At 36.8% G+C, this 27,627-nt stretch overlaps 1 protein-coding gene and 1 pseudogene across 6 annotated transcripts in view; one reads left to right on the top strand and one right to left on the bottom strand.

Moving 5' to 3' along the window:
• ZDHHC21 (zDHHC palmitoyltransferase 21) overlaps positions 1–25,424 on the bottom strand; it is a 74,557-nt gene extending 49,133 nt beyond the window's left edge. For 4 of the 6 annotated variants that reach the window (XR_001485667.4, XR_284714.5, XM_005581706.5 and 1 more), the window contains exons 1-6: positions 24,899–25,039; positions 22,048–22,096; positions 15,456–15,585; positions 8,953–9,151; positions 7,645–7,743; positions 973–1,084 (exon numbers count right to left, since the gene is read on the bottom strand). Coding sequence is in view for 3 of the 6 variants with exons in the window: in XM_005581706.5 (XP_005581763.1) it covers positions 973–1,084; positions 7,645–7,743; positions 8,953–9,106 (365 nt within the window). In the remaining 3 variants the exon portion in view is untranslated. Of the gene's footprint in view, positions 1–972; positions 1,085–7,644; positions 7,744–8,952; positions 9,152–12,648; positions 12,813–15,455; positions 15,586–19,593; positions 20,935–22,047; positions 22,097–24,898 lie in introns of those variants that run through there. The other 2 variants (XR_012424696.1, XM_074017452.1) reach the window with 2 other exon arrangements.
• LOC102142781 (large ribosomal subunit protein uL22 pseudogene) lies at positions 9,691–10,333 on the top strand (annotated as a pseudogene).
• Positions 25,425–27,627: the final 2,203 nt, after the last annotated feature.

Raw genomic sequence — 27,627 nt, 5'->3', positions numbered from 1 at the left:
ACAAATTTCCACTGAAAGTTTGCTGATTATCTGTGCTATCAAAATAAGTTATCAAAAATAAGGAAAACTCTAAACTGATTAACATTAGAAAAAGCTAAACTCTACTTGAATCAATTTTAAATAAATGCAATTACAAATTAAGAGGCTCACTATGTACATTTGCATATATGCATGTCTGTGTATACAAACATAAATACTACATATATGTATACAGATACATTTGTCAAACTCTACACTATACCAGTTTAAATATTTATACAGAGAGCCAATGCTAAGAAAACAGAATTAAATACAATATCTTGTTCACAGATTTTTGTGACAGCTTTAAAATGAGATACAATACAGAATTCACACAGCATTTGTTTTCAGAGAGTCTATTTCTCAACTGAACATTTTCTTTAAATATTACAAGAGAGCCCCCTATTGACCAAAACTGTTGGCAGTTCTGCAGAATCATCTAATTATCACTCACATACTTCAACACGTACATAATGGTAGTAGCTATATCCAACACATAATGCTTAAAAAGCTTTAAGGGGTAAGGAAGAGGTTATCAGGGTGTCTGAAATATTATTAATTAAACAAATAAAAAGGGAATACAAACATTCGGATATATATGGTTTACTACAATTAGAAATAGCTACCATTTAAGTACATCCTACATGTCAGATATTTTATTACATGTTTTATATACATTGCCTCATTTAATACAACCACCTTTATCCTTTTGTATATTAGGTTGCATATTATTAGTTTTTTTGCTCAAATCTCTCCTTGTTAGAAAACATAGGATTTCTGTGGAAAAATGACTTTGGGAGTTGACCAATCATATAATCTAAATAACGATATCCTTATTAAGATATTGTAAAACTATGTAACTTTAACGTAACTTTTGTTTAAAGCTGCTAAGTTGTAAGATTTACATTTTATTACCCACCCCCCTATTCTTTACTAGAAGTGAATCACTCTTACCATGGACAGTGATGATCCATTCTCCTCACACAGTGGCCACAGCGGCTACAGTGATGGGAACGCTTTGGTCTCATCAGATTACACTTGTTACATAATTCCCAGAACTCCCTTTCTAGAGAAGGAAATTAAAATCCATTTAATGAAGGCAAGTGGGTAATGCTGAAATTTAGCAACAGTTGTTTAGAAGATTTTATAGGAAGACTTCAACATATAATTCTAAGAGATTTTTCTTCTTCTAAGCCTTTGGTGTAAACGTGTTTGCCATAAATGTTGTGGTTCTATTCTATATATGTCTTATTTTGTGTGTTTCTAATTTAAAAGACTATAAAAATAAGACACTATTGTTATAGTCAAAGTAAGAGACAGAAAACAATGTATTTGGATTCTGGGTATACTGTGAGAATATAAGTAAAATCCAATGACAAAACCCTAAAGCCTAACCAAATTATTATACTAAAACAATTTTATTTAAACAAATTGATTTCTAGAAATTTTATTTTTTGAAGGCTCTAAAGAAGAAATAATGCTGACCCTGGTTTCAGTTGATTAGTAAGTTGAAATCAATCCTATAAACTCATTTGAAAAACAGAGATGGCATTCCCCTCCACACACTTTCCCTAAATCATTTAATTTTTAAAAACATCAATAGATTCATTTAAGAGTGTACGTGACAGGTTAGAGAAGGAGGTCATATGGGTTTGGGAGGTGTCAGAATAGTTTCAGTAGTTAAAAATGTTGTAAGATGACTATTATTTTTAATGAAAATAAAGCACTTCTTCACAAAACACTGAACTACCATCAAGTAGCAATTTCCTCTCATCTGTAGTGAAATAGCACACGATTAAGTTCTGTGCAAAAAACACGAAGTTTGCATAAGAGAAAAGGCTTTTGTTTTCATTAAAAATTGTCCTAATCAGATCCATGAAAACTATGAAAGAGTCATCTTCCTAGAAAAGACAATTGCCTTTTTATACAAAAATGTATCTTTTAAATATGTTGGAATGGAATTTTACTTTTACAAAATTCTTTTAATTTTCATCATTCGTGTTTATACTATTCCATAACCTCATTAAAAGTACGGGCACAGTAAGATTAGCCTAATTCCTATATTCAGATTGAATATTACTATATGAAGAGTGGGACCCTAGCACATAGTAGGTAGTCACTAAATGCTTGCTGATGTATGAAAAGTCTAAAATCAAAACATGAAAGATTCAAAATAAAAGTGAAAGATAATAGTAGACAGTATTCAATTTTTGAAAAAGATTCTCTATTTGAATTCCATTATTTTAGTTGAATGGTCAGGAGCAACATCAACATGCTGGACTTTTATACAGTAAAGCGTTGGGAAAACATTCCCACTACAGATATCTCTGAAGAAACAAAGTATGAATAAAACCTATATCAAATTAATTGTTCCAATGATATGAAAGTTGAGAAATTATCTCTTATATTTGAAATCTCATTTTAAAAGAAAATCCTTTTTCATTTCTTAGTTATTTTAATGAAAATAAATCATGCAAGAGCAACAATATTAAAGCTTAATTGACATAGTTAAACTAGTATTATTTACCTCTAAGTGAACTAAAAACTCATTTAATATATAGCATATTACAATGTCACAAGCATATCATATCCTACTCCCCTGCTTAGCTCAATGCTCCCAAACATCCCAATGTTAAAACTTTGAATTCACACATTGCGAGGAATATAGACAGGAAGGAGGCTCTCTCCACAATGAGCCAATTTTCATTAAAAGGCAATATAAAAACTTTGTTTTTATCAACCCCTTAAAACATAAACACGGTGTATTCATTATTGGTAATTTCTGAGAAATCAGTATATAATTCTTCACTTTATATCTAAAATGTATTCTCAGAAAAGAGGAGAGCACATGGCTATAGTTAGAGAAAGCCTATAATTCTTTTTTTTTTTTAATTTATTTATTACTATTATACTTTAAGTTGTAGGGTACATGTGCATAACGTGCAGGTTTGTTACATATGTATACTTGTGCCATGTTGCTGTGCTGCACCCATCAACTCGTCATTTACATCAGGTATAACTCCCAATGCAATCCCTCCCCCCTCCCCCCTCCCCATGATAGGCCCCTGTGTGTGATGTTCCCCTTCCTGAGTCCAAATGATCTCATTGTTCAGTTCCCACCTATGAGTGAGAACATGCGGTGTTTGGTTTTCTGTTCTTGTGATAGTTTGCTAAGAATGATGGTTTCCAGCTGCATCCATGTCCCTACAAAGGACGCAAACTCATCCTTTTTGATGGCTGCATAGTATTCCATGGTGTATATGTGCCACATTTTCTTAATCCAATCTGTCACTGATGGACATTTGGGTTGATTCCAAGTCTTTGCTATTGTGAATAGAAGCCTATAATTCTTAATTTAGACCACAGATACAAACTACAGTCTGCAGGCAAATCCAGTCTACCACCTGTTTCTGTATGACCTATGAGCTAAGAATAATTTTTACAATTTTAAACTACTGAAAATAACAATTTGTGACATGTAAAAATCATATAAAATTCTAATTTCTGTGTCCATAAAGTTTGATGTACCCATCATTTACATATTGTCTATGGCTGCTTTTGTGTTTCAATGGCAGAGCTGAGGAGTTGTGAAAGAGACTGTACGGCCCATAAAGCTGAAAATGTTTACTACAGGCCTTTATAGTAAAAAATAATTTATTTGCTAATCTATGGTCTGGACCATAAATTGATTTAAAGAAAGAACTTGAGTCATTCCTTTGATAACATGAAGATACCACGTAAGTATCTCAAATGAGAAATACCTGTAAAAACTCACAGTTTCACATATCTATATGAGCACATACATCTCTATATACTTAGGGAAGAAAGGAGAAATCACTATTGTACAAAATCTAGAAATTTAATGGATCATCTAGAAGGTGCTTCTGCCTTGTGTAGCAAGAAAAAAATCCATCCATCTTAACATACCCTACATATCTCCAAAGCCTTTCTTAGTCATTTTCCTTTCCTTTCTTTACTCATGTCCACATAGGATCTTGGTGACTGATACATTCTGATGTCTGATGATTTTTGTACTAGCCGTGTAGTAATATTTTTTAAAAGCCTATGAGAAAAAGAATTCAACTGAAAATTTATGATAGCTTTAGAAAAATTAAAAGCTAACAGATACATTTTTAAGGGAGAGAAAAATCAAAATATAAAACAAAATTAAAAAAAAAAGGCAAACTCCATAAATGACTGAGGCTGTTTAATGTGAATAAATACATCATTTTGTTTAACCTGGAGATTTATTAATGCTGTAAATGCTTGAATGAATATAATACAATGCTTGGTTTGTTTAACCCTCAGAAAGGAAGAAATCACCCTCGACTTGAGTCTTTTAAGAGACTCACCTTTTAAGGGACCCTCACTCAATTAATACATTTAAAATCACTAAGTAATGCTTTGAGGAGAAAAACATTACTTGAAATAACCTAAATCAACACAAAGTTTGGGTCCTAACAGAGATTCCCTGACAAGAATCAGTTGTCAATGTAGGAAATAAATGTCAATAAGTCTCTCACAGATCACCTTTAAAAAGCAATGTAAGAGGGAGGATAAAACCAAAACTGTGAGTGAATACATGACCCTGATCACTGAATACAGGCATCCTTACAGCTTGGGGTAAATTTTTCAGAGACTGCATCAAAACATGACGCATTTTTTTTTAACTTGAAAGAATTTCCTCTGTAATGCTATGTCAAAAAAAAAATGGCTCTAGTAATGACAAAACCACATGTCGAACATGCAAGTGAAAAACTTGATTAAAATGTTCTAAAGTTGATTGCGGTAATGGTTACGCAACTGTGGGTATACTAAAACCCATAGAATTGTACACTCTAACTGGATAAATTATATGGCATGTAAATTATATTCAGTAAAACATTTTTAAACATAGTTAAGAACTTGAATAAAATTTCATAAAATATGAAAGTGATAAAAACATTTTTAACTGAAGGTGTTCATTTTATATTTTATTTCAAATACACATGTGAACAACTCAAGTAATATAAACAAACGTAACAATTTCATTTGACTGTTTCATCTACATGCTCAAAAGTTTATAAAGTCAAATTCTAGGAATCTTTTCATGAGAAAATGGAACATTTCCTTATATTCAAATTGCCTCATATTTAGTAAGTCACATATATACTAAAGTCATTGTGTTTCAAAAAAGCAGAAAGGCATGTAAAATATTTCAGAGTAATTCAATAAAAAAAATAGTTAAAATCACCAAAGTATTAGGGCTTTAAGTCCCCTTTTCTGAAGAATTCAGTTATATGAAATTGCTCAACCTTTAAACATTCCTGAATAAATGTCACTCTTCTATAGTTTCAACTCTCTAGGCATTCAATATTATTTTTCACTGTTAAAATTTTGTAATGTTTTTTTTACTAAATTAAAATAATATTTACAAAAGAATCAGGTAACCAGCATCAAAAAGTAAATGATGACTTAAGTTTTCCCCAGATTTGTAACAAAGGTGAATAAAAAGCTAAAATTATCAATCTGTATATAGATCCATGGTAATAAGATGACAGAGACAAGGTTCTGGGTCTCTGGGCTGGATCTCACACCAACAACCAGCTGTTTAATCCAGGAAGGACAATCTATGCTCCTGACCACCCAGCCTACCTACCTCATACAATTACCATGAGGATCATACGATAATGCGATACTTTTAGAAAAAGACTATGGAGAAACATTAATATATGACAAGCAAGTGTATTTTTGTCAATGGAGTGAATGGGAAGATTTTTGAATTCAGGGAAGAAAAATAGGCCACATGCCAACTGAGACAAGATGTAAAGCAGACATCCGAACAGTCAGCAAGATGCCAGGGTGTCCTACATCACTACAGTCTAGACATTAAAGATAACAGAGTTGTTACATTTAGACTCAATTAGTCAATTAGGCCTAAAGATACAAATTTTGGGGCATATACAACATTCTTAACTTTTAAATTAGTTTCCAGTGTCTTTTTTTAATCACAAAATTTCTAATAAAAATTAGGATTCCCTGTATTCTGAGAATTTTAAGATCTAACAATCTAATTGCATGACAATTTTACTGTAGCTGAGTAGAGACAACTACTTTCAGATAAGGTATGAAATACTTGCTATATGGCCCCTCTCATTGATTTGCAGTGTCTGGAACATCTAGGCATTTGAGTCTTTCACCACTGCAAACTAAAGAGTTCATCAGAAACAGGTCTTCAAGTTAGAAAATACCTGTTTCTTTGATTTTCATGGGCCACTGGATTTTCAAGTTGAAGTAGATAACACATGTATACAATATTTTAGAGAGTTTTTAGCTAAGCCAGGTGGGAAGAAAAGTGATTCTATACAAATTGCAGAGTGCCACCCTCCCTGCTCCTGTCCCACTGCAAAACACATATACATACACAAACTTCTAATGACAGTCCTACTGCCTCTATACATTAATAAAAACTTAATATTTAATGTAGTATACAAAAACTTTTACAGTTATATAAACATCAGTGTAATATTCCCATTGAATCTCTGAATTTTCAAGGCCAACTAAGCCTCCAAATGATGGGTGTCGAAAAACAATAATCAGAATTTAAGGGAGACTTTATAAGTAACTTGTCACTTAATCTAATTTCCTAAGAAATTACTGCATTGGTTTCCAAACTGTGCCACACACTGGAAGCACCTAGGATCTTTCAAAAATACTGATACCTGGTTCCTATGCCCCAGACATTCTGATTAAACTAAATGGGGTGTGACCTGGACATTGAGATTTTTTGAAGTTCCCCAGGTGGATTCTAATGTGCAGCAAGTTGGAAACTACTAAATTACTATAAAAAGTATTTTGCTTTGCAATGTACTACACAGGCATATAAATTTCTTACTAGAAGAAAGTTCAGAGAGTTCTCAAAGCTTATATAGCATACAATCAAAGAGTGAGCCTCAGGAATGAAAATAAATAAGGCTATACAATATATACCCAGTATGTAATAAAACAAGCAATACATTTTTAATTCATTTTTGAGATCTGAATGGCTATTATGCAATAATCAAAAATCACCTTCGACTGAAACTAGAATAAATGCTTGCCATTTTTCACTGAATTGTTAGAACTTGGAAAAATAGACAATAGTATTCTTAATACTACAAGTATTTATTCTAAGCAATATTGTATTTATAACATAACGTAAGTGGCACCATCAAGAAAACTCCTTTATAAAATTAAAATATAACTTCTCAGATAATTATGTATCATTCAACAACTATGTACTGAGCATCTTAAATGATAGAGACTCTTCTGGATATGAGGGATACAGCAGTGAGTAAATGAAGACAACAAAAACAAAAAATCTATACTCTCACAGAGCTTATGGAGATCTAGAATGGGAGGTGGAAGACAAACAAACAAGTAAACTGAAAAGGAAGCCAAGAGATGGGGTGTGGTGAAATTGCAGGGGTGCCGGGGGAGCAGGGTTGCAATTTTAAGTAGAGAAGTTTGGAAAAGACAGATACAAGCAAAGACTTCAAAGTGGTGTTGGATGACATACATAACCAATACATATTAAAGGCAATAAAATATGTAAATAAAGACAGTAATTCTGGCATCAGCAAAACTGATAAATCCAGAGTACCATACCTCCATGTGGGATCTTGGGGTTCTCAGGGAGTCTTCCTGGATCAGTTATTGAGGCCCTCACTAAGGCAACCAGACAGAATATGGCAATGCCATAGAATACTTTAAAATAAATAAATTAAAGAAATTAGTTACTTATCCTTCAAAACATTTTATCAACAATCATAATTAAAGTTTAAAATGTATATTTTAATAAACACCATCAGCAGAAAAATTTTCAAAAGATTAAAAAATAATTTAACTCACCAAATAATACTGTCAGGAGGACTATCTTAAATAGTACTAATTTTAATTATTATTTTACATGATAATAACTCAAACTTCTTATAAATCAGATCCCTTAACAGGGACTTCCTATTAATAATGGCATAAATGAATAGGCTCACTTTTAATTACTACATGTTCTATATTAGAAAGGATCAAAATACCAACAAGTAAACTTTTTTATTAACTGGGTATCTTCAATGTTACTCTGAATTAGTGAAGTTCAACTGTCCCTTTTGATGGATCTTAAAACAATTAATTTGAGAACTAAGACTTCGAAACGTTTTCATTTTAAAATTAATAACCAGAAAACAAAAATAGTAAGGGAAAATAGATTTGGCCACCATAATTCTACATTTTTAAATTAGTAAGAATAGAGGAATTCTGTTGGGGGGATTAAAAAAAACACTGTACATGTAAAAGGAACAGTCTGAGTGCTCAATCCAGGACTGACTGCATACTACTGTTCAGTTTTGTCATATATATAACATTTCCCATGGTTCGTGTGAGGTCAGAATGAGGTAATGGGCATGAAAACTGTAAATGCCATGTACATGCAAAATATATAATTTCAATTTATTTTAATCATAAGCAAGCCATCACTAATTGACTAATAACTATCCAGAAGTTCAAAGTGTTATTATAATCAACCTCGTAACCAATACTTTTCTTATGAAATTCTTTCTTCTCAGTAACATATATTATCTCTATTCTTAAAACGACTACATTTGTAATTAGGTACAAAACAGCAATATTGAAAATACAGATAGACATGCAAGTTATCACTACTGTGTCAGTTTTCTATTTTTAACAAAATGGTCTTTACGTACTTTGCAGTTAAAAATGGAGATATCACTTTTATCTAACTGCAAATCTATAAAGGCCATTATTTCTGCAAGTTCATAAATAAGTAAATAACTGAATATTGACAGCACTGCTAAAATGCTAAATATATTAAAAGGAAAGTTAACATAGTGACACTACACTCCAAAAACGTTCACAGTGAGAAAAATAATTATACAAGAAAATAAAGATCAAGAAACTTACTTATTATTAATATGCCTGGAATATGTCCTTCTTCATAGTGTGGAAAGAGGACAATTTTGGGAATTAAAACAAAATTGTATAACCAAACAAAGACAATCAAACCCATGCAGCACCAACCATGTGGGTCAACAACAAAGTGAATCCGGAGACCCATTTTGCAGTCTTATAACTGCCTGCTAACCCACAAGGAAGGATGATCCTAAGGAGAAGGAACAAAGAAAACAATTACTTACATAGAAAAATTTGACTAAAAACTGTATTTCTGGCAAAACTTCTATAAAATAACAGTGAGTTTTCTTTGCATATTTGATATTTTCTTTCTATAGTTGACATATTTATTGATACTTCTTTGTATATATATTTTTACAATAAATACTTGGGAAAACAAACAGAAGTTTCAGGATATTCAAATTTTACCAAGCTTCAAATAATTTCAATGTTTCATTATGAATTGCTATCACAGCTATAAACTGGAATCATCTACTGAATTTAAAACACAAGTTTGTCCTTAACCCAGTCCTTACCACAATGAGTTGAACTTCCCGTGTAAACCCAAAAGAAATGAATACACATGTCCACCAAAAGATTACGTACAAAAATTTTTAGTAGCTTTAATCAGAAGACTGATGGTCACACAAGTCAAAATGGTGGTTATCTTGTGGTGACCGGGTGTATGTTAACTGAAAAGGAACATGAGAGAACCTTTGAGGGGTTTGAAAATGTACCATATCTTGCTTCCTCTTTCCCTAAGCGGCCTGAGGTAATCTGTGAAAATGGTTCGCTATTCACTTGACCCGGAGAACCCCACGAAATCATGCAAATCAAGAGGTTCCAATCTTCGTGTTCACTTTAAGAACACTCATGAAACTGCCCAGGCCATCAAGGGTATGCATATTCGAAAAGCCACGAAGTATCTGAAAGATGTCACTTTACAGAAACAGTGCGTACCATTCCGACGTTACAATGGTGGAGTTGGCAGGTATGCCCAGGCCAAGCAGTGGGGCTGGACACAAGGTCGGTGGCCCAAGAAGAGTGCTGAATTTTTGCTGCACATGCTTAAAAATGCAGAGAGTAATGCTGAACTTAAGGGTTTAGATGTAGATTCTCTGGTCATCGAGCATATCCAAGTGAACAAAGCACCTAAGATGCGCCAACGAACCTACAGAGCTCATGGTCGCATTAACCCATACATGAGCTCTCCCTGCCACATTGAGATGATCCTTACTGAAAAGGAACAGATTGTTCCTAAACCAGAAGAGGAAGTTGCCCAGAAGAAAAAGATATCCCAGAAGAAACTGAAGAAACAAAAACTTATGGCACGGGAGTAAATTCAGCATTAAAATAAATGTAATTAAAAGGAAAAAAAAAAAAAAAAAGAAAATGTTCCATATCTTGACCTGGGTGGTACTTTATGGGTATATACATATGTAAACATTCACTGAGCTGTATACTTCAGAACTGTGCACTTTAGTTTAATTTTAAACTACAATAAAACATTTTTTAAGGATTTTGAAAAATGACAAAAAGTGAAAATTACAAATTGCCAAAAATACTAAAATTCATAGAATGAAGCCCAGCAAATCTCATCATGATCAATTCAAGAAGACTCCTGTTTAAATGAGGCTTTTCTTAGTTGAGTGTTAACAATATGCTAACAGATCTCTCAATGAGACACTTAAGGAGTTAAGATACTTCTATATATATATATATATGGTACCAAAAAAGTGACTTAAAATACATCCATACTTTGGTAGATAAAACTTCCAAGGCTGAAATAATAAATTGTTGCATAAAGTCTAGAGGGCACCTTTTACATAAAATGTAATGGTATAATAATAAACTAGGACAATGGTTCTCTAGCCTGTAAGAAAACCAAAAACACCTGGGGAGCTTTTTAAAAATACATATCCCCAGACCTTATTCTACATTTACTGAATCATAATTCTTCATAAAGCTCAAAAAGCAATAAAATGTTGTAAAATGCTCTGCAAGAGTCTGATAACAGCTGACTGGTGTCTACGAACCACTGACCCATGAGCTTCACAAACACTTCAGTGTTACCACAATGAGTTGAACTTACTTAGTTCAACAAATATTCACTGAGCCTCCACTACACACCTATTACTTGCTAAACACTGCAGATACAATGATGAAGACATGGTCTTTGCTTAAAACAGTCTAATGGGAAAAAGAATCAGAAAAAAGGCTCAATATGGTAAGTTCCAGATTTGCGGACAAAATGTTAATAGGGGCACAGAAGATGGGACTAGATAAACTAAGTCTTCCTATAAGAGATGAAACCTGAATTCAGTCTTAGAAGGTTAGTAAAAGTTATCTAAGCAATGAAAAGTGACAACAATACTGCAAACAGAAGGAATAGCAGGAGCAAGAGTAGAAACTGTGGGAGGTATTACAACCTGCCATCACAAATCATAAAGCTTTCTGTGGAGAGTGAGCGCTAAGAAATACGGGCCTATATCATGAAGGCCATAAAGATGCCATGTTAGAATGCTAAGACTGAATTCTTTGGCAATAGAAAGCTATTGAAGCAGGGGATTAACATGATGAAATGTGTACTGTGAATAAATTACTGAAGCTCTGGTGTGAATGATAAAATTAAAGACAGAGATCCATTAGGCTAAGACAAGGCAAAAGCCAAAATTAGGTTTGCAGAAAGGAGCAATTGTTAGAATCAAACCAGTCTGACTTTCTGGTTGATTAGATATTAGGTGTTACAGGGGAAAGTGTCAAGGGTGACTCCCAGATTTTCAGCCTATATCCCAGTCCACTTCATTCTAAGAACAATTCATAATCAATTGAAAAGCCTCAGGGTACCATCCCTTAGAGGCCTTGCCAATGTTCTTCAAGCTATAAAGCTACTGAAACAAAGAAAAAGACACTAAGGAATACTTAATTTTAAAAGAATACCCCCGTTTTCTCATCCCCAGATCCTGCAAATATTGGGGCAGCAGAAAAAAAAAAAAAAAAAAAGAACCCAAATGCAATACCACTCAATGGTTTACATCAGATATATTCTAACTTGTGTATGAATTCTAAAACAGAAATAGTGCCTAGGCCACTAAACTAATAAAAGTTTCATTTACTTATCTTTTAATTTAAAAATCAAAAGACAGATTGTTATCATTAAAATGAAGAAAGTCAGGAAAAAGCATGCTATTTAATTTGCTAAGAATCATTTTAATAAAGGAATCTCAAATACAAATGGTAAGCTATCTACACAGTCAAAAAGAGAAACATTCAAGACAATGTTAATTTTTTAGCCTTGCCAACTATCAAGTGCTAAAAGAAATGACAAGTGCTCTTTCAACATGTTCAACATTATTATTAACGTTTCAGTTCTATTCAAGACTAAAAACAGAACATGAATTTCATTAAGTATATATGAGAGTAACTTCATTACTTATTTCTAAATTTATTAACTTTAGAAACAGAAAAGTACATGAGCCAGCAAAACAAGTGGCAAAATTATCAAATATTCATTTTTGAACTCCATTTTTATTCTCCTCCACTAGAGAACAACAAATTTTTCTTTATCACTAGAAGAGATCTCTCACAACAAAAAAAAAAATTACAAAGTGAAAAGTATAGTTTAAAATGTATCCATTTTTCCTGGATGTAAACACACATAGATGACAATCTCTAAAAGAGCAAGTATCCCTAAGGAAAAGTGAGCACAGGATAGAAAAATATAACAACAAACAAATAAGATGTTGAATATATTTTTTAAAATACCTGACTGGTAAAACTTAGCTCCACATAATCCTCTCAATTGGGTTGCAGAACACAAAACAGTGATCTTCCAAGTGCTCCAAATCAGATGACAAACCACAAATGCATAACTGGAAGAGGTGCAAGATCATCTCTCCACTCAATTAACATCTACCAGGCGTGGCTTATGGCTGAAGAGGAACTATTACACATCCTGAGCAATGACCAAACTGAACACAATGCTGTTACTTGGTCTTAAGGACAGCATTCATAAAATACTTTCATTAGCAGGAGATTCCAACATACTAATTTGTATATTAAATGGTGAGCTCATAACTCAAAACTCTAATTAAGTAACTAGTGGATATACTGGTACTTCAACTTTTTTTAAGATTGCTATCTGGTAACTATAGTCGACTACAGGGACTAAATGATGTAAATTACTACAGCACAAACTTTAAAAACAATTATAACTTCACTCTAATAAACCAGACTGAGTAAATATTTATAATGTTCAACTTATTCCAGTGGAATACTACCATTTTTTGCCTTTTCAGGCAACTTTATTTCACCACATATTCTCCTCAAGAAGAATACTCAAGTCACTATGAAAATGACAAAACTATTAATGGACAGAAAACTATAACATCAAGATGCAGATTTTAGAAAATCATAAAGATTAGCCAAAATAATTACCAAGAAATATATCCAAACACATATGTCTACGCTTACAGTTTTATATGACTCTTCACCTCAGCCTAAGGGGTCTTGTTACCACTGTTCGACGATATTCCATTAGTCATTCCTCCTATCTGAAACGTCCCTACCATTCTGCTTACTCCATCCAAATTCAACTCAGACTTCAAGGCCAATTTGAATCTCATTCTCCATTTGAAATTTTTCCTGGCACTTCAGTTCACAATGATTTATCTTTTTCTTCTAAATTTCATTGAAAGGAAAAGTATTAGAGTAGCAAGTGGTTTTATATTCCTGGAAGAAGGAAGGCCTTCACAATGAAGACCCATCAGCCATGTCTGACCAGGTAAAAATGAACACATCTGAAGCCCAAAACACATGGAAAGCAAAGTTAAAAGACAAAGCATTCCTGGAAAAAATACAACACATGACTGACAAGAGGCATACAATGTAAATATAAAAAGAAGCAATTCACAAAGGGAAAGAAATCCAATGGCTAATCATTACTGATTAGGAAAATGTGAAATAAATAACAAGGTACATTTTTCATGTATTGTACTGAAAAACTTTTAGAAAGATGATATCCAATGTTAAGAGGGCACAGAAAAAAGGACACTCTCATACATTACTGGTGGGCATGTAAACTGATACAATCATCTTGGGAGGGCAATTTGGTAGTATGTATCAAAAAGTAAAACCCTTTTACCCAGCAGTTTTATTTTTACTATTACCTACAAAAGTACTCCTGAGACTGTATATACATATACGAGGATGTACAAGGATATAGCACTTTCCGTAATCACGAAAGCATGGCACAATCTAAATGTCCATGTAGAGAAAAGGGAATGATCAAATAAATTCTAATACACCCATAGTGTAAACTATTTCCAAGCTATTGCAATTTTTTTTAAGGCAGAAAAGAAGGCAGATTTAGATCTGCCTATAACTACCCACTACATACTGCTGAGTGAATAAAACAAGTGACATAGACAAAATCCGTTAGGAGTGGAGAGGGAAGAGACTTTAACTGACTTTCTGGAAAGAGACAGGGATAGAGACAGACCAGAAACAGGCATGAGGGAACTCTCTGTGGTGCTAATAAGTATGTTTCTATTGATAATGGAGTCTGAGTTACAAAGATGTATGAATTTGTCAAAACTCAGCAAATGTACACTTAAGATTGTTGCATGTCAGGTATGTAAATTTACCTTTAAGAAACTGTAAACCAATACTGAGCCCTAATTAACAATATGTATACTGAATTATGTAGAGGGAAAGCATACCGATGTCTGCAATTTACTTTGAAATGAATCCCCCAAATTAATAACAAAGTGGATAAAAGATACATGAACATGCTGAAATTTGTTAAAATGTTAGTTAGGAATCTAAGTGATAGGTATTCAGATGTTACACAATAAAATTCAATGCTTCTGTTGGAAATTTTTCAAAATTAAGTGCTGGGGGAAGCAAATTATAGAACAGTTTATATAACATTTTTGTTAGAAAAAATATGTGTGTATGTGCATAAGTAATTTCTGCACAAGGGCAGGAAAAAAAGACTGCAAGAAAACAGACCAACCAAACTGCTCTCAATGGGCTGAGAAAGGAGTAGTGAGAAGGAAGGCTTTCAAATATTTATATGTTCTTCTAAGTTTATCAACAGCCATGTACTTCTAAATTCTTTTCAATTAACTTAAAAATAAAGATAACCTAAGAGATACTAAACTTACAAACAAAATGTTTAATTTAGGCCTCTTTGTCACTATATATTATCCTTATAATAAATGCTTTTAAAATTATTTTTAAAAATGAAGCACGGAAGGATTTGCTGTAAAGCCATATAACACTTACGATAAGATGTTTCCCAAACTTATTCCTTACAGATTATTTTTCTCTACGGAAAAAGTCTTATTTAAGAAAACAGATTTGGTTAAAACTTAGTATAAAAACTTTTAAATAAACATAAAGTAACTACATTTGCTAACTGACAATTAAGTGCATCTAAGCATAAGACTCCAAGGATACTATGGCACATAATTCAAAAATATATTACCAAGTAAAATCAAAAGCAAACTTACCACTTGCAAATTCACTGAGGTGTGCTGTAATTTTTCTGGCACCAGCATTTAGAGATTTTCTTTTGATTCATTTTTTTTAATTATATCCCACCAAATGGATCTCTCTTCAAGAACAGTTTTCCATGAGGACCTATTAATGGTTTAAGAAACAATTATTTCTCACAAAGATAAAAACAATAAGCAACTAAATATTCTGTCAAAATGCCAATTACAAATGTCTTAAATTTAGAAATAAGAACAAAAAAATTCAACTCCATTTGATTCTGTGCTTTCATATCCCACCCATCCCCTCAGAATTTGCATTTGGTTACCATTATACATGAGAGTCTCTCTTTTAAAATCACCCACTTCCCATAAAATCAAATAAGCATTGTATGTTCAGTATTTGGGCTCCATTACACACTTTCTTGGCCACAAGTCACAAAATAACAATAGATTCTGCTAGAAGTACATAATCACAATTCATAAACAAAGATAAACAGCTTAAAATGGAAGTTTTAATTTAAAATGTTTTAAGACAGTTAATCCTCCTGTAATGAAACCATTAAGAGAGTCAAACATAAGTCAGTTTCTACAATTCAGGCTTAAAAATATATACTGTAAAGTGCTGTATATAACATATACTGATGCACTATTTTATTAACTCAATCAACATTTAACTACTATACATACTACACTTTAACACAGGGTATAGATGAAAAAGAAAGACTCTATCTTCAATGGAGGCAGACTAGCAAACAGACAAGACCAGTAAGACAAGTTAAGAAAGAGGGCAAGGGGACAAGACTGTGAAACTAGGCCTCATAAAACTTAGAAACTAGGCCTCATATAGAAAAAATTAACACCAGGTGGCTCTGGATAGGGTCCCACCCTGCCTCAATAGGGTCCCACCCTGATAGGGTCCCACCCTGCCAATTCCGGGAAACAACCTCATGGGGTCCCACCCTGCCTCGAAGTTCCCGGAATCAACAACTCCAAGAAAAAAAACCTCATAAGGTCCTGCTCTAACCAATTAGCGTAAGACACCTTGCTCAGGCCATAGACAGACCCAATTACCACGCGCCTAAAGCTTTGTTTGAATTTCGCGCCCTAAGCTGTGTTTGAACTTGTATTTGCCTATATAAACAGCCTGTAACAAGCAGTCGGGGTCCCAGGGCCAACTTAGAGCTTGGGACCCTAGCGCGCTAGTAATAAATAACTCTCTGCTGTGAATCTCGTGTCGGTGATCCTTCGCGGCGACCCCTGCCCAGGAGGGAATCGACAGTTCGGTTCCAACAACTGCTACCTCATATGTTAAGGATATTGGTTCATAGGTCATATTACAAAATTTATTTCTTACGGTACATAGCCATCAGGAAAAGATTCCTGAAGACAACAAACCCTGTGAGTTTGCTAGATGAAGAATGGAGACTCTTCAGACCAAGAGAACAGAAAAAGCAAAGGCATAAAAGCAGGCAAAGGAAATCTGAGTAAACTGAAATAACAAGAATCACTGCATATAGAATGGGGTAAGACGTTCATCCTTTTGACCACAACCAACTCTAATAAATTTTATAACATTACTAGTACACACAGATATATATGACTAAAAAAGTTTAATGAAGTGATATTTACCCTTACTACATATGACACACGCTGATGTTGCTATTCTTTCTTTTTTTTTTTTTTTTTTAGAGTGGGTCTGACTATGTTGCCCACGCTGGAGTGCAGTGGCTATTCCCAGGTGTGATCATAGCACACTGGGCTCAAGCAATCCTCCTGCCTCAGCCTCCTGGGCTGCTGGCACTACAGTTGGGTACCACTGCAACCTATTTATTTTACTTTAATAAAAATGTACAATACTGGTCATAGCCTACTAAACCGATTTCATGACCCACAGGTAGATCCTCAGATTGAAAAACACTGTTAAACCATGCCAATGAGTTTGGATTTCACCTTGAACACAGTGGAAAACCACTCAGGGATTTTAGGCAGTAAAACGCCATGATCAAATTTGCATTTTCGGAAGAACAGACACAATCTGAGGGCTGAATTTTGGTGGACTGATAAAGCACTGAGATTGACTACATGCAACTGTTAACCCGGCAAGAAATGATAAGGGCACATGGGGTAAGCACCCCAAAAATGGTAACTGATAAGGGGAATAGTGTGTGTGTGTGTGTGTGTGTGTGTGTGTGTGTGTAAGTGGGTGGGGTAGTGACACTTAAGACAGGAGGTATATTGAAAAAGGGCAGATCTGGCAGAACTTAAATAAATAAAACTGATAGGGCTTAGAGATCAATTGGGAGCAAAGGGCAGACTAGGATGGCTCCCAAGTTTCACATTAGGATCTAGGTGAAGGGTGGAACCATTCTCCAAGACAGGAAACAAAGGACAAGTTACAAGTGTGTTAAGTGTGCTGGTTACCACAGCAATAGCAAACTTTTAAATACTGAGAATGTAAAAAACACACCAAAATTATTACCATTACATTTCTTTTGCCTTTATATATTTGTGGGGGGCAGGGAACTTGTATTTCCTCCCAAGGTCAACTTCTCTATGGCCCATAATTGTTAGATTGTCAAATGAACTTTGTTTCTACTCTTAACTTTTTAAGCTAATTTAAAGTGGGCTCCTTGGCTGCACCTTTGCTTTTCAGAGACTAAACACAGAATTACAAAGTTAAAGGCTGGGTACAGTGGCTCATGCCTGTAATCCCAGCACTTCGGGAGGCTGAGGTGGGAGGATCATTTGAGGTCAGGAGTTCAAGATCAGTCTGGCAAACACGGCAAAACCCTGTCTTCACCAAAAATACAAAAATAAGCTGGGCATGGTGGTGTGTGCCTGTAATCACAACTACTTACGACGTTAAGGCACGAGAATCGCTTGAACCCAAGAGGCAGAGGTTGCAGTGAGCAGAGATTGCACCACTGCACTCCTGCCTGGGCAACAGGGCGAGACTTCATCTCAAAAAAATAAAAAAGTTAAAGAGCTGCTACCCCAATGGCAAATAAATGAACTCTTTCAGGAAAAAACTCAAACAGAATTAAATGTGGTACAACAAAACGTTTTTGAAACATGGCCAAAAACAATAATGCTGCTAAGTCTATGACTTGAGAGTGGCTTCCTAATGTTTCAGCAAAACAGTAGTTTCTGTCAGTAACGTTAGTAGGTTATAGCACACGTCAATCACCCATGAGTCAAATCCCAGTCACTCACTGGCTTAAAATCAAGAAAAATCCTACTTTACATTTATAGTTATCAGAGCTACACTGCAGACTCTGAAATGAGATTCGTATTTCAGTACTAGATAAACACCACCACCGCTAGAAATCAAATCTCATCTATGTGGTAATAAAAGTAATGCTGGGCCAGGCACAGTGGTTCATGCCTGTAACCCCAGCACTTTGGGAGGCCAAGGTGGGCAGATCATCCGAGGTCAGGAGTTAGAGACTGGCCTGGCCAACATGGTGAAACTCTGTCTCTACCAAAAATACAAAAACTAGCCAGGCATAGTGGCGCCCGCCTGTAATCCCAGCTACTCGGGAGCCTGAGGCATGAGAATCACTAGAAGCTTGAACCCAGGAGGCGGAAGCTGCAGTGAGCAGAGATCATCGTGCCACTGCATTCCAGTCTGGGTGCAAGAGCAAGACCCTGTCTCAAAAACAAAACAAACAAACAAAAGTAATGTTGGGCCTAAACATCCAAAAAATTGGAATAACAAAACAATTCCAAAGTTTCAAAACTATATGTCATTAAATATTTTTGATTTTGCTACGCCTGAAAGAATACAATCAACAATTTACAAGCTAAGTTTTCAAACACACCAAATTTTTTTTTCCACAGTGCCAAGAGAAAATGCTTATTAGATGAATATATGAAATTTTAAACTTATTAATTACAGGCAACAATGAATTTAGAAAGCACAGTTACAGCTAAAAACATATTTATAAAACTTTTTGACTTCTGATATCATTCTACTCTGAAAACTGGTCAAGTGTAGGCAGTTAAATAATTCTCTGTAAAAATCACGCTCTCCCTGGCAATTAGGAATTCAATTTTTTAAATATCACATAGATATTCAGTTGATTATCAACAGATTAAAAAATCAATCTTCTACAGATGTTAAAAGAGAAATTATGACACAGTCTCTTATTCACTTTCCAAGCTTCAGTTTATTTTCAAGCTTCAGTTTGACCATCTGTAAAATGGAGATAAAAATGTCAACTTACACAGTTGCGGTCACGCTTAAAAGAGAAATTGCCTGGCAAAGCAGCACCTCCAAAATGCTAACTTTCCAGGGGAGTGAAGGAGAGAGGAGAGGAAGGGAAAGTGAAAGATAAGTTTTACTTCTAGTTTTACAAACTCCAGAATGAAACAATGTTTCTGGGTCCCCATCATTAAAAGTAATGAAACGGTTTAACAATACCCCAGGGCCTGCTCTTGCCTGTAATCATAACACTTGGGAGGTGAGTTGGGTAGGATTGCTTGAGCTAAGGAGATCCAGAGCAGCCTGGGCAACATAGCCAGACCTAGTCTCTAGTTAAAAAACAAACAGCAGTGGCTCATGCCTGTAATCCCAGCACTTTGGGAGGCCGAGGCGGGTGGATCACCTGAGGTCAGGAGTTCAAGACCAACCTGGCCAACACGGTGAAACCCCATCTCTACTAAAAATACAAAAATCAGCCAGATGTGATGGCAGGTACCTGTAATTCCAGCTACTCGGTAGGCTGAGACTTGAACCCAGGAGGCAGAGCTTGCAGCGAACTGAGATTGCCCCACTGCATTCCAGCCTGGGAGACAGAGCAAGACTCTGTCTCAAAAACAACAACAACAACAAAAAACGAACAAACAGAAAACCAGCCGGGTGTGGGGGCACTCGTCTGTAGTCCCAGCTTATTGGGAGGCTGAAGTGGGAGGATCGCTTAAGCCAGGGAGATGGAGACCAAGGTTGCAGTGAGCTCTGACTACACTGCACTCCAGCCTGGGCAACAGTGAGACTCTGTCTCAAACAAAAAACAAAACAAGCACAAGAAAAACAAAATATGCCCCGTTATCTACTTTTCTAAAGTCTGAACAAGTTAAAAAAAACTTCAAATATGAGAGCCCTTCAGCTAGTATTACACTAGCTGAAGCTGTATTTCTACATGTTGGCTGCGGGGGGGGTTCTTTAAGCAGAAAACCAAAAATAGAGATTTGATCTAAAATAGAATGACTGAACTAGGCCGGGCACGGTGGCTCACGCCTGTAATCCCAGCACTTTAGAAGGTCAAGGTGGGCAGATCACGAGGTCAGGAGATCGAGACTATCCTGGCTAACACGGTGAAACTCTGTCTCTACTAAAAATACAAAAATTAGCCAGGTGTGGTAGTGGGCGCCTGTAGTCCCAGCTACTCAGGAGGCTGAGGCAGAAGAATGGCGTGAACCTGGGAGGAGGAGCTTGCAGTGAGCCGAGATTGCCCCACTGCACTACGGCCTGGGCAGCAGAGCAAGATCCCATCTAAAAAAAAAATAGAATGACTGAATTAAAGCCCCTAAAGTAAATCACTTTCAAGTAAAAGCAGGACTGGTGAGCAAAGAAATAAAGTGTGAAAGAAAATCAGTACTTGATTTCAGAAGCTAATAAAGAAAGTACAATGCAAGCAGGGATTCTGAATCAATTGCTGAGTTTTCCAGGAAGACTGTAAAAATGTGGGTGGACAAAGTGTCAAAGCATAACATACGTGCATGCACCATCAATAGTTTCAAGACTACTCTGTAGACTAACTTTTTAAATTACATTCTGGGCAAAACTGAGCATAAGCTGTTGCTCTTCTCATAAATTTGCTTTTGTGTTTACCAGTCTCATGAGTAAAAAGTAAATACAAATGACTGTATTAGTAGTACTACACTGAAGTATTATTAATACTGTTAACACTATCCTGTACTAGCAGTACTAGTACTAGTAGTATTAGTACTGCTAATACAGGCATTTACCTTTATTTTTCCCTACTTGCATTAACTTGCTTTAACTTTAGAGAAAGTAGGTAACTGGGGCACTGTTTTTTATGTGTCTTTGTCTGAGACAGGGTCTCCCTATGTTGTCCAGACTGGAGTGCTGCAATCAGAGCTCACTGCAGCCTTGGTCTCCATTCTCCCCAGCTCAAGCTCACTTCATTAGAATCTTCTAACAAAAAGTAAAAATAGCTTGGGAGGTGTGGGGCAATATGAATTAAAGACCACCAAATGTTGTTTCAGTCAGTACAAAATGTCTCTGTGGGAGTTTTCATTTAGGGAGATAGGAGTGGGAAAAGGGACTGAAAGGGCAAGATTAATTGCAGGATAGGGACGGGGATGAAAAACAGATAACTTCTGTTCCAAAATCAGCATAAGGAAAAACCGTCAGATACAGTAAAAGTCAGAAATGAAGAGGCCCAGGCTCTTCCTGGATATGAATCAAGTATGTTCTTCCAAGAAGGAAGGGGAAGCCTGCTACTTACCTTTTAGTATCCACTGCACCAAGAGAGATTGGGTGGGGTGGGGGGTAGGAGACTAAATTAGATTTCCTTCACACCAGGCTTTACCAAAGCAGGCATGATTTAAGAACACTAACACCATAAGAAAATCTCCTCACCTGCTTGCTGAAGCTGAAAATCCTGCAGTAAGTGAAAAAGTTCTTCATTCTGTAATTACAGATAAAAAGCTTAAAATCAGAAGCCTGGTTGATATCACACTTGAGCATTTTACATTAGAATTTTAAAAAATTCATCAGTGAATGGTAAAATACCTATTTTATCCAACCTGCCCTTTTGTAGAAGGAGCAACACATAGGTTAAGAGAATCTCTGAAATGGAGAAGAAGGTGAATCTACCCTGAGAGAAATAGCACAGAGGAAAAAGCAGCTTGAAAGGCAGAAGGCAAACTTCAAAAATGTCACAATTTTACCCAGGTTAGATCTAAAGAGCGAAACAAACAAACTACCATCATACTAAGGTATTTTTGTTCAGGGAGCTATCAATGAGCAGTGATGATTCACATGTCTAAGAAAATGTGCTTTTTAAACTAGCCTGACTTATCAAGAATTCTTAACAAATCACTTTCAACAATAAAAACTGTTTTAACAATTTCACCTGTATTTTAAACTTTAATAAAAGGTATTTAAGCACTGATTATTCTACTAGATGCTAAATTGCCTATTATAACTAATGTATGTGAAAAGTTGAATCTGAGCCCTAATGTTTTACTAAAACAACATAAAAGGTTACATTCCTTAAAATAAAATAAAACTGAATTTAGGGAACAAGCTCTTGGCAATAAAAACAGCCTTTCCTTTGCCTTCCCCATTTTGCCTGGTAGTACTGATACTGCCACTGTGTCACCGCCTATGCTAAAAAAGTTTTCATTGAGTCACATTCAATTACAATTCCAGAAAAACAGCTCCATGGAGACATTACTCAACTTCTCAAGCAGTTTCTTCACTAAACCACTATATAATAAGACTAGCAGGAGGACAAACAGTTTGCTCCTTTATTGACCTTCTCACTCTTTTCCTCTCCATCCAAAGAGGTTTTCGGGAAAATGGCTTACGGATGGCAGCAGCTTGCATTTGTTACTATTCACTATAACAAGTCCCTGGATTGTAACTGCAGAGGCCATTTAAGTCATGGTCTTTTTCAAGCTGTATGTGGGTCACATTTTATAAAACTATTATTTTATTCATGTGCTTTTCCATAGGTTCTGAATCGGTCATTACGAATTAAAGAAATGAGGCAGTAGGCAAATAAGAAGTACAAATGTTACGATTCATTGATTCTTATCTCAGAACTTCCTGTTAAGCTGATTATGTGTCTGCATTTTTAAACGCTTAGATTTATCTTATTAAACAAAGCACTCATAGGCAAAAGTGACACAGTCCTCATTATTTTCTTTAAATGATGTTCTATTTCATTTATTCCAACTACAGCTTCCCAAGTATGTTAACAGAAATCTCAACAGTGTGAAAGGATCTAACAGAATTGTTTCCATCGAAAATGATGAATTCTGGAAGAGTACTACACCAAAACAATTATGGAACTATACATTTTAACTTGTATTTAGATATAATTTTACTAATACGTCGTACATGTTTTTAATGTACCTTCAACACGTTAAAGGGTCTTATATTATTTAAAAACATAACATTTTCCAAGTAAGCATGGAAAAGCTAAAATAAGCCTTAAAGAATTTATGATGATATACAGAAAATAACATGGGTCATTGCCCTACCCATGACCCCACAGCTGGATAGTGACAGAAATGGGACTAGAATCTAGTTTTTCTTTTCATGACACCAAATCTCATTTGGTTTTCTTTCCAATTGATTTCTCATCTCAATTCTTCAAACATCTTTTTGCTTTTAAGAGATGGCACAACTAAGGAAAAATAGAGCATCTCTCTGAAATTTTATCTTTAAAATAAGTAACATCTAAAGACTTGGAAGAATTTAATATTACACTAAAAGCCTTTTAATCCAGGAATGGCACATACTAAGTAGTCATCAAATGGTGACTGTTATTAATATCATTCTTACCACAAGGAAGGCAGTGAATTTTTAAAAGTGCACATATTAGCACAGTAGGCTGAGGACCTATTTAACACATCTTTTTAAATTGCACTTAATTATCGTTGGTCGTCTTTGGACTGTAACTTTACAATATAATTTATGACCCGCCCACAATGACCTTGATTTTTTTTTTCTCTTGTACTTTCAGGGAATGCTATATTGCAATATTTTAAAGTAATAATTGGTCATGTCCTCTCAGCCTGATAATATAGACAACCACCCTGACTCTCAAGGGATCTTAAAATGTGACCCACATATAGCTTGAAAAAGACCATAACTTAAATGGACTCTGCAGTTACAATCCAGCGACCTACTATAGTGAACAGTAACAAGTGCAAACTGCTGCCATCCGTAAGCCATTTTCCCGAAAACCTCTTTGGATCGAGAGAAGAGGAGTGAGAAGGTCAATAAAGGAGCAAACTGTTTGTCCTCCCTGCAGCTTCACACCAGAAGTCTGGAATGAATGAATAGCTCTGGAATAGCACAGAGAAACCAGGGATCCCAGTGTAGGTCTCCAGACGGGGGTGCGGAGACAGAAACTGTAGTTTACAAGCGAGAAACTCAGGATATAGATTTTTTAAAAATAAATAAATAACTAGCCAACACCATCTCGACTACAGCAGGAACCCCCCACCGCCAGTTTGAGGGACGGGCACTTAGCAGGTGGCTGCATCTCTAGCAGAAGACGCTCTGAGAAAGGCCAGGCCTGGGGCGGGGAGGCACCGAGAAGCCCCGGGGTTCCAAGCAGAGCAGGTGCAGGGGGCGTGCAGGGACAGGTGAGGGCGGCCCGGCGCGGAGGAGCGGCGGGCGGGCCGGGCCCGGCGCGGCGCAGCGGGGGCCGGGGGTGGGGGCGGCCGCTTCGCCCCCGCGCCTGCACACTCACCGTCGCGGCTGGCTCGCCTCTCGCCGCCGCAGCTCTCGCGGCCGCCAACAGCTCTTTCCCCTCCTCCTGTCGCGCCACCTCCGCCTCCTCCGGCGCCGCCGCCCAGGCCGGGCCGCTCTTCCCTTCCGCTTCCGGGAGCCTGAGAGCCTGGACCGGCCGAGTGGGTGTCCGCATGCCCGCGCGCCCGCGTGGGGAGGGACGACTGCAGCCGTCGCCGTCTCGCTTCGCTCCCGGGAGCCGCGATGGGAGCCGCTGAGGGCCGAAACTCCTGCAATCGCGCCGCGGCCCCAGAACCGCGGACCCAGTCCGACCGCACTCTCCTGAGGGCTTGCACCTGGCGCGCCTGGGCACCTCTGCCCCTCCCCAGCCCTGCTTGAGCCGTCCTTCTCATTGTCCCCATATCCTCACTGCTCACCTCTCCCGAGAGACAGGACGGGGACTTTAGCTTAGAAGATTGCATGTATCCTGCCTTCTTCAGGGGATGTGGCCAGCAGGCCTCTCTCGCCGCAGGCGTTCTGGATGTCCCATGGTACCTTGCTTCAAAGCGCGGTCTGCAGCATCAGCATCCTCTGGGAACTCACAATCTTAGAAATGCACAATTTCAGGCCTGCTGAATCAGTACCTGCACTTCAGCAAGGTCACCAGGTGACTCCTAAGAGGTGCACCGTAAAGATGGAAAAGCATTGCACTGTATTACATGGTCTCGTCCGCTTCAGACCCTGTATTGGGTTGCCTCAGACATCCCAGGATATTTCCTGTTCCTGTCCTCAACCTACATCCACACCCAAACAATCTTTTCTTATATTTTGGGAGACCTCCAAAAGTTTCCTGCTTTCCCATCCCTGCAAAAGCCGGCAACTTTTGGACTCAGCGATGCAAGTAATCCACCTCTCAGTCTAACTTAGTATCTTCATCAAACGCCAGAGATTTGCTAACGTTCCCACCTCACCCCAGCCGAACGGTGTTTGGGGAAGGTTAAACCGTCTGCAGTAATGTGGAGCTAGATCTTTGTGCCCACGTGCCACAGGAGGAGATAGTGTGTTGGTGGAAGAAATACTACCTGTTGTATAAAATCTGTACTCCTTATGTGATTAAAAGTCCTCCACAGACACATCCCTACCTACCTCTCCAGTCTTAGCTCCAACTAATTTGGTTCATTTCCCCATTCTAGAATGCCCTGCTCTCTGATGATCTTAACCCTATCCAGATTTGAGAGTGGAAATCTTGCCTACCCAGAGTTCTCTCACCACTGTGTTTGTAGAGCACACATGGTTGCTTGTTTGGGGCCTCATATTGCCTTCTATTGCTAAGGAGTTTTAAACATGTTATGTCCTGGTTTCTGAACTAATTACAAACACCTTGTGACCTTAAAGACTTTGGTCAGTGGTTATCAAAGTGGGATCCCTAGACCAACAGCATCATCGTCACCTGGCAACTTGTGAGAAATCCGTATTCTCTTGCCCCACCCCAGATCTACTGTAGTAGAAACTGTTTAGGTGTAGCCCAGCAATCCGTGATCTAACAAGCCTTTTAGGTGATCCTAATACACACTCAAGTTTTAGAATTACTGACCTAGATTACTAGATATCCCCAAAAGAACCCAGTGGTAGGAACTGATTTACCCATAAACAGGTTTTATTGCCTTTCAGGTTAACAAATACACTCCCCCATATATGCATAGCTAGGTTGAAAGACTAGTCACAATTGCTTTTGATAGAATTACCTTTATTTTTCATAAATCATTTGATGTAGTAGGATTTTTGTAACTTTGAGAAGAAGCAGATATTACATATAAAGAATCACTTTGAAGGAAGAGGAAATGTGGAATCCCCCCACCCAATTCCACCTACCTGATTGCATATTAAATGTGGAATCCCCCCCACCGGATCCAGCTACCTGATTGCATATTCAATGTAGACGCCCCCCACCCGAATCCAGTTACCCAAATACATATTAAAAGTGAAATCACCCCCACCTGAATCCAGCTACCTGAATTGCATGTTGTTTTGCTTTCTCTTCAGATAGCCCTGTGAGAGGGGAATAATTTGTGACAAGTGATCTCAAAATTGCCAAAGTAAGAATTAGCTGACAGGTCCATGAATGCACATGACAATTGGAAGTGCATGGATTTTTCAATCCCTTTTTAAAGTAAGTTAACCTGTCTTTTATAAGCCAAATCAGTTCCACAGAGAATTTTTAAGGAAGGGAATAGAAGAGAAGAGGCAGGAGAAACATCCTCAAAAACATGAACCTTTTTAGCATGGGCATTTCGTAAGTATAATCAAAGGCCTGCCTATCCCTTACAGTGAAGGTCAAGTCATCTGGTTCTATCATTCATGCTAAACATTGATGGTGTTGGATTGCAACCCATATATTCAGGCACCTGGGTAACAATAAGGGAGTGAAGGAGATGTGTCATTTAATCTTTTGAAGAGATTTTCTATTTACTGGGTATATTATGGAAGGATGGTTTAGATGTACCATATTTTTTCCCTCCAGAATTCTAATCTACTTCATGGGGCCTGTGACAAACTGAAATGTGATTATTAATCAAATTAATATTTATCTGGAAGTAGAACAAGTAGACAAGGACAAGTAGTATTGCTGCCACTGCCAACCAAGCTTCTAACAAAGGCACAGTCAGGGCATTTATGAAGGTAAACACAGCCAACTCCTGTGCTTCTGTGCCATGACTAGGGAGGATCTGGATTTTAGTGCAATTTCCAAAA

This window comes from Macaca fascicularis, chromosome 15 (genome assembly GCF_037993035.2).
Source record: "Macaca fascicularis isolate 582-1 chromosome 15, T2T-MFA8v1.1".
Lineage (NCBI taxonomy): Eukaryota > Metazoa > Chordata > Mammalia > Primates > Cercopithecidae > Macaca > Macaca fascicularis.
This window is presented reverse-complemented; position numbering and strand designations above follow the sequence as displayed.